Source organism: Acanthisitta chloris, unplaced genomic scaffold (assembly GCF_000695815.1).
Source record: "Acanthisitta chloris isolate BGI_N310 unplaced genomic scaffold, ASM69581v1 scaffold8764, whole genome shotgun sequence".
NCBI lineage: Eukaryota > Metazoa > Chordata > Aves > Passeriformes > Acanthisittidae > Acanthisitta > Acanthisitta chloris.
Genome location: NW_008669879.1, coordinates 354 through 8,786, shown reverse-complemented (window position 1 = coordinate 8,786; position 8,433 = coordinate 354). Strand labels below are relative to the sequence as shown.

Below are 8,433 nucleotides of genomic sequence, written 5' to 3'. Positions count from 1 at the left end.
ATTAAAAGAGAAGTTAACCCACAGCCCCTACACCACCTTTCCCTGAAAGGATGCAGAAGACAACATTAGCATTAAAATAATTTTATTTCAATGTACATGACCAGAAATAAAATATAAGTTTTTGAACTTACAGAGATATATTGCTGGGCTGGCCCAATCACAAGTGTTCTCCACTACAAGGCAGCAAGCCTGACTAGATCCACTTCACTGGTGTTTGGACCAACTGGATTCAAAGTACCACCTCAAAAGGGTCCTTGAGCACAAAGCAAACTATTCTTTTAGAAAACAAAATCTCACCAACTCTTCACCTAGCCAGAAATTTTACATTGTGTTCCAAGGAAGATCTCCCTTGAGAGCTCTGCTGAAGAACAGTACACAGTATGCGGCGCTACAGCTAAACTGAACAGATCGAGGTTTCTCCCAAATACTTTTCTCTATTCTACTCTCTGGTACAAAGCATCTGCTAGAAAATCCACACGTTCACAACCACAGAATGACACAAACCCTCCAACAAGGCTGGCTGCAATATGTTTGCTGCTGTGTGCTAGTACCTGCTGTATCAGCTCTGCCATGCAGCGACACAGATGGCTGAGGGGCATCTCTTGGCCATCTATTTCAGGAATCACAGAAGGTACAGCTGTTTCTACAACTTATAGTGCAATGCAGTTAGTTTATCTGATGTCACAATATGGCACCATAAGGTAAGCGATCGTTCGTTAAAATGCAATTTCTTTACTCAGAATTTTGTGGTGCTTTGCTGATAATATAAATAATACCAAATTTAAAGAGACAACTGGAAGAGGAACTGATAGAGAAAAAGCTTTTTTTAAAGAAAAAGTGTCTGTTACCTCCTTTAATAGAAAGAAAAAACCCCAACCCTGTAACTGTCAGATTCAAGGAAAACTATACCAAGTAGTTCCTCACATGACACAGTTAATCTGTGGCCTCTTTGCCACATGATGTGGATGCTACGATACTAGGAGGATTTAAAGCAATTTTCCTTCACTATTTTAACAGCAAATGGTCTCAGATACAGAGCTCCCCCAGCCACACAGTGCTGAAAGGAGGTTGTGGGGATGCATTGCTATCCGCTCACCCCATTTTTACTCTTCCTTGTGCATCTGCTTTTGGCCACTGAGTCTGCACGTTGGGCCAGAGGGACCTTTGCTCTGACTCTATGCAGCTGCTTCTAGGTCACTTGAAGACATTTCATAAACTTAAAATTTCAGCTGAAGTTCATCACTTCCCACATTGTTTAGCTAGAAGGACTAAGATTTCTGAATTACAAATGACTTCCAAAAGAGGAAAAAAAAATATTTAAGCTTTTTTTTTTTCTGCTATGACTCAGTTGTATAAAACTGTATAGAAAAATGAGGATTATGTGCAGATGTAATGAAAAGCAGTAAGCTTTATAAAAACCATCCCTAGAAATGTACCACGCATAAACAAAAGATGATTTACAAATATATTCTGCTGCTCTTTTAGTCGTCGTCGGAATCTGAATCGTATATCTTCCCTCTGATGGTCTTCTTGTCCAACTTCGTGAAGCTTGTTCCATATTTCTTTTGACTTTGGAAAGGTGGATCCATCAAGTTTCCACTACAGGAAAAAAGTAAAATGAGATGATTAAAGCTGCATCCATACAGATGGTTAAGCAGCATCTCTAATGACCTGTTTCTCCAGAAAAAAAGCACTGTAAGAGAACACAACACCCACTCACTAAAGACACCCTAACTAGCACTCTGGTGTTGCTAGTATAGCACATCCTGGACAAACTGGCCTGGATAACTGGAGTTAAGACAGAAGTGTGAATGTAAACAGCACTGAGAGTGGAGCTCTAGAGAAAAACTGGCTGGAAAGGCTTTTGCTGCAAACTGGTCATGCTAAACATAACTATGGTCGAGTGCACTCAACATAAGGGCATGGAACTGTTGGAGCAAGTCCAGAGGAGGCCACAAAGTTGCTAAGAGCACTGGAGCATCTCCCTGTGAGGACAGGCTGAGGGAGTTGGGGCTGTTCAGCCTGGAGAAGGTTGTGTGGAGACCTCATAGTAACTTCACGATATCTGAAGGGGCTCCAGGGAAGCTGCAGAGGGATCTGTGTTAGGAGCTGCAATGACAGGACAAGGGGCAATGGGGACAAGTTGAAGGGGAGGAAATTTAGGTTAAAGTTTTTCCCTGTTAGGGTGGTGAGACACTGTCCCAGGTTGCCCTGGGAGGCTGTGGCTGCCCCAACCCTGGCAGTGTTCACAGCCAGGTTGGATGAGCCTTGAGCAACCTGCTCTGGTGGGAGGTGTCCCTGCCCAGGGCAGGGGTTGGGCGGGACTAGGTGATCTATAAGGTCCATTCTTGCCTCTAAAATTCTATGATTCTATAATCTGTCAGATTATAGAATCTGACAGAACTACAGAAAAATGTTTCAATACAAACAAGAAGCCACAAGTATAAAAGAAGCTAAAATGTTGTTAATGGGGACTTTGGAGTCCAAACTGGGGTTTGCCAGAAGTCATCCTGTACTCCCTCTGCCTAGGCCAGGCAGAGCAGCTTCCTCACCAGACACTGCACTCCAGCTACAGGACTATGGGGGACTCTGCAGAGACTCTCACCAGTCTGTGGGTCCAGGGGAACTGGCCCCAGGTTCCCTCTTGGGAACAGCAGGTTTTCCCCTAAAGCTGGAGCACCCACTTGTCTTAGAGCAGGAATCCCCTCTGCTCAGAGCAGGGAGTGCATGCTTTCAGCCACATGACCTCTGAGGGCTTTGCATCTAAGCATCAGTGAGTAACTGGGACCTTCTGGAATTAGCTAGAGCAAGGTGTTTAGAAATTTGTAGTTACATAAAAAAATAACTGATATTGATCCTAAATATACCGTGCACTGACTGCTATTTAGTTACATGTCAGTAATAGGTCAATACACCACCTGAATCCTAATTTTGGTCAAACAATCTGACCTGAACAGTTTTTCCCCTGACAACAGTACATCCTTTTCACCATCTGTTATCCCACAGGTTGAAGGAAATGTTATTTCTAGACTCTGAGGAGGACTATTTCCTTTCCAGGAACTCCAGAGAGCAGGACATGACTTTCAGAGCAGTGTGGGAATGTGGCTCACTTTGCAAAGGCAGGGCCTGGCCAAGTGAACAAAGACTAGAACAACAGCCCCCACTCCACAAGGAGCCAAGAACAAATACACAGCACTAGTAGAGTCAAGGAGGAAGTAAAATTATGCCATGAGCCAATGTACTAATGTTTAGCAAATTCAATGCAGCTTGGTCCAACTCCAGTGAAAGATTCTTCCCATAAAAGGCTGTTGCTGTCCAGAATGTCTTTGACTCCTCTGCCTCCTTGTTACTGAACTGGGTACTAGATATTACCACTCATTTTGAATTACACATTTTAATCTCAGTCATTTCACCTGAAGTTCAACAGCTGCTAAAGCCAAATTGAATAGCAGGTTTTTTGCCTTTTAAGATACAACACTGTTTCTTGGCAACATTTGGCAATTAGACATTAAAATACATTCAGGTGATTAAGTTTAAAATTTAAAAAAAAGCATCAAAGACATTCAAAACAAAAGAGAAAAATTAACCTATAAAGATGAGAGTTGAGCCACATTGCAAAGCAAAGCAGAAAGTTCTGGTATATAATTCTGCTGTAAAGTTAGGCTGCTGTGGTGACAGGTATCTTCTACAGGTTGCCCAGGGAGGCTGTGGCTGCCCCAACCCTGGCAGTGTTCACAGCCAGGTTGGATGAGCCTTGAGCAACCTGCTCTGGTGGGAGGTGTCCCTGCCCAGGGCAGGGGTTGGGGCTGGGTGATCTCTAGATCAATTTCAACCCCTAAATTCTATGATTCTACTGCCTTCTGCCCTGCAGTCTTCAATGTGGAGTTTATTATGATATATTGTACTGCTACTCAATTTATTTACACTTCTTCAACTGATTTTCACTTTATGTTCATTGGAAAAAAAACCCATATTCCTGCATGTAATATGGACTAAGATGGAGCTCAAGGATGACCTGCTGAGTTTTCTCCAAAGTGGATTCAAAGTGCTCAAACTTTACTGCATTGCAACTGTGACATGAAGCACCTAGAGGTGAATTAGAGAGGATTACACTAGGTGCATGACTGAGGCCATGTCAAAGCAGCACTGCTGCTCTACTCACCTCATGGCAAGAACTGGATTTATTTTAACTACTCTACAAAAAGCACAACATAACACCCATCACAATGTCTCAGTACTTTGCCAAAGAGATCCTCTCCTTTCCCTGACCAAAGCACACAGATAAACAACTGGATTCAACTCTCTCCTGCCTTAAGCACACAACATCTCAACGCTACAAACTTTCACAGATTCTCCTGTCTGTGTGCATGTTCTCCTTGTGCTGTATCTGAAAACAAACCAATCACACGCCAATTAATCACCTGTAATTAATTATGTCTGCACAGCCTAATCTCCACTCCAAGGTTTCTGTAGTGAAGTCATCAGTGTTGCCAAGGTCAGTGAAGCCCACCACGTAGTCCTGCGTTTTCCCATCTTTGATTAGTGCTAGAGTGGGAATGACTTTGATGCGCAGTCTCTCGCACAAGAAAGGAGATTTTTCAGCATTTAACTTCAAGAATTTTGTCTCAATGTGCTTTTTTGCCAGTACAGTCAAATGTTTGTCCATTATTTGGCACCTGTGGGGAGGGAAAAAAAAAAATGACACAAAATATATAAAGTGTTAGAGCGAATAAACTGAGGATTTTAGAAAAAGTTCTCTCATACTAGTCCCTCAGACATGACCCTTGTAATTAAGAATTTAGTTTGAAGAGAAGCTGTGTTTCAGAGGGAGCTGGATTTAATGACTAACAGAATAACAGCCTGCAGCACCTTTATTGCAGTTACACCATCCATTTCTCTAATTTCTTCCTAATTACCTCCCATACAATCTGAAAGCTTCTCTCTCATTTCTTGAGGCCTGCACTCATTGATGAAAGTTCTTCTACTGCTCCTGCTCTAGCTTCACTGTCTGTCAGCTGAAAACACTTCTCATTAGAAGATTTCTTCAGAGAAGTACTCTCAGCATGTTACAGTGTTTTGGATTTTTGCAGTCACTGCATTCACAGCTGAGGTGCAATAACTGACTGTGCAGGATAAAAAAAAGTGATCTGCCCAGATGGGTTCAGTAGGCAAAAATATCTCACTTTTCTCTTGCCAGGGAATGGGAGTGAGCACACAATTATTGCTTCTCAGCTAAGGGACAGTGACGTGAACTGCTCAAAACATTTGTCACATGGCAGAGATTTGTATAGACTTGTCACCTACAATCTCAACTTGCTGGATTGTCTTCTCGAAGTGGTTTGGCTTAGCTGTGATGGGACTGTCCTTTGACTCAAGAGCAGTGCTCAACAGATCACAAAGCTGCAGTGGGCAAAGATGAAAGCAACTCGATGTGGTGGTTGGTAAGGCCAACACGTGAGTTTCAAGCTGGTTGCCAGCACGACACATTTTACATAGCACCTTCTCTAAAGTTCCTTCTCCTGTCTGAGTCTACAGACTTTGTTGGTTCAAAAAACAAGAACCAAACAACCCAAACGTGCTGGAAGTTACTTTATCTGCAGCAACAGCCTTGCAACTCCTTTGAGTAAAAGCCAGCCAAACTGAACAACTTCATATATTTCTGAAACTTAAACATTTAACTTACAAAATGTAGGACACAGACACCTCACTGCGTAATCCAGCTTTGACCTCTTTCAGTTTCTCACATTGAGGCTGTTCCAGTGTATATTCTATAAGCTAGAGAACATAACACATTTGGGGGGGGCAAGCCCAACCAACCAAAAGCAGGACAACTGGCTCCTCCTTCAACAAACTACTCTACTTTGCAACGGCATTTTAACAGAACACACTGAGAGAGACCCACTGAGGAACAACCTACAACCCAGAACTTCTGAGATTTTTCCAGGGAAGTGGGAGATCCTATTTCTGGTTCCTAAGTGACATAATCACAAAGGCACAGGCACAAAGGGAAAGCAGCTGCTATTGGTATCAGAACCTTCAAAAGTGAAAGGTTAAATTCTCAAGATACCTAGATAAAATATTGGCTGCATATTTATTTTTGTTTGCCAGATCTGCCCAGAATATCTCTATCTGCAACAACCCAAGCAATCTTCTTGAAACAGTAATAAGCTGAGACAGGAGATTCAGATTGGATGTTAGGAAAAATGTTTTCCCTGTGAGGGTGTTGAGGCACTGGGATATTGCCCAGGGAGGTGGTGGAGTCACCATCCCTGGAGGTGTTTCAGAGGTGTCTGATGTGGCACTGGAGGATCTGGTTTAGGGTTTAGTGGTTCCAGCAGTGACAGGTTAATGGTTGGACTCAATAATCTTAGAGGTCTCCTCCAACCCTGGTGGTTCTATGATTCCATGAAATGCTGCTCCTGTATGGTCACTACATTTACAGATGTGGCTGCCTCACATTAAATCAATAATGAAACACAGCAGTCTCCAATATTGTCAAAGAGCTTATTCATTTATGTTCTAATCAACTGTGTAACAGAGTATTAGTTGTTGTCAAATCATGGTCAGATTAACTGTAATGGAAAAAAAAACCCGAAATTTTTGCAAGATTTGGAAAATGAAAGAATTTAAATACTTCTAAAAATGCCCATTTATTTGTGGAATTTGAAAGAACAAAAGAATGTGTCTGATTTTTGTAGACATCTTTACACAAAAGGTTTCTTCAGCATAGCTTATTTACCATACCTGAACGTTGTCTCTCTATAGAAATGGCAAACCACATTTTTGCTTTCTTTGACTTCTTGGAAAAAGTCTCTCTCACTTGGGATCTCTCTGTATTCTCCATGTCCTTTTGAAAGCCACTCCTTTTGGAAAACATAAAAGGAAATAATTAGTATGGGGTTTGTTAGTCCTGTCATGCATCTGTCATGCAAGCTCTACAGCTTTGAGGGGAATGAAAGAGCAGTGGAGAAGCATTTCATAGAGTAATGGAGAAACAAGTCACTTTCCAACATGGAACTAAAGGGGAGGAAGACACAAGCATCACTAGGCTAGGCAATAGTTGGGGGTTGCTCCTTTTTCAAGTACAGATATGTAGCTGAGCAGTAAGACCACCCTGGTAATATGGAAATACAAACCTTGTACAGAGCTGCAGAGATTTCTGCAGTGCAGCCTCTCAGCAAGGCTGGACTAGTTCAAAGAATACAATGACAAAAACTGTCAGTGTTTGAAAAATGCCAGCTGACAGCTTGGGCTACTGTCTCTGAAGTATTTTGGTACACTCAAAGAACTCCTGTCTAAAAATGAGTCACTACATGTAGTAAATAGACTTCTCATTTTTTCCTCTATGAAAAAACACAGGAGGAAAAAACTCCAACCTACTAGTAGCCTACCAACTCATCTGCAATAGCTGATGTTTAGCTACAAATACACACTGAGGGTATCTTAACAAGAACCAGGCTCACAGAAAAGCACTCAGAGAGCATCACTAGTCATAAAATGTAAGGAGAAACAGAATTTCACAAGCTAAAGTTTATAGGTAACTTCAGAACTGCCTGATTTAAGTGTGCAAATGCAGTTTACAAAAAGCTAATCTTCCAGATTTTCAACAAACACACTTAAGGAAAAAAAACCAACCCATCTTCTACATCACTAGAAGTTAATTGTAGTGGATTAAATCAAGTACAGACTAAATAAATAACTAGAAGTAGTACAATATGACAAAATTTGACATAAACCTTCAGTTCTGGGGGGAAAATAAAATTTACATAAATCACTGTTATCTTCCAGTTTTGTCTTAGCAGAGTGAAGGAAAAAAAAAAAGGTTTCCAAGCAAACCAAAAATATCCTGTAAGCTAAATTAGGGTAGAACAAAGAATTTCCTGAATATTGTACACATTAAATAATCATACAAGTATGAGCAGATGAGGAAGTCATCATGATGCAAATCAAGAACTCATCCTTCAACAGCAAGTGTGCCCTAATTCCCCTCTACCCAGTTTTATCCTGGAATGGTGTGGCAGCACACTCCTGTAACTAAGCAGGATCCTACTTCACATTTGCATTTCAAAGTGCAGGAGAACAGTGACTTAAGATCAACTGACATGAAAAAGTTTTTGCACGAGAGATGTGTCACATGTTCACACCCAAGGACATGCCAAGTGTTATGACTTCTGAAAAAGGAAAGCAGTAGAATCAAATATAAACTGAACTTCTGCAGACAAGCAAATAGTGTGCCATTTTCCCTACCTTTGTGTTCAGAGAATCAAAGCCACTAATGCTACCTGTTCTCCAGTGCCCCATTTTACTGCCTTTCCATTTCAAAGCACAGAATGAGCTTTTATGGATTCCATCACAGCCAGAGCACCTCCTTTCAGTCAGGTCACCTCTCCTCCAACACCATCTACTGAACTGAACAACTGAAATTCAACAAGG

At 41.5% G+C, this 8,433-nt stretch overlaps 1 protein-coding gene across 1 annotated transcript; it reads right to left on the bottom strand.

Moving 5' to 3' along the window:
• Positions 1-1,285: 1,285 nt before the first annotated feature.
• TXNDC9 (thioredoxin domain containing 9) lies at positions 1,286-6,863 on the bottom strand (the record flags this gene model as incomplete). Its single annotated transcript, XM_009073480.1, has 3 exons — positions 1,286-1,599; positions 4,422-4,676; positions 6,745-6,863. Coding segments are annotated over 3 exons (492 nt in total), but the record flags the coding sequence as incomplete, so codon positions are not given.
• Between the last annotated feature and the right edge of the window lie 1,570 nt (positions 6,864-8,433).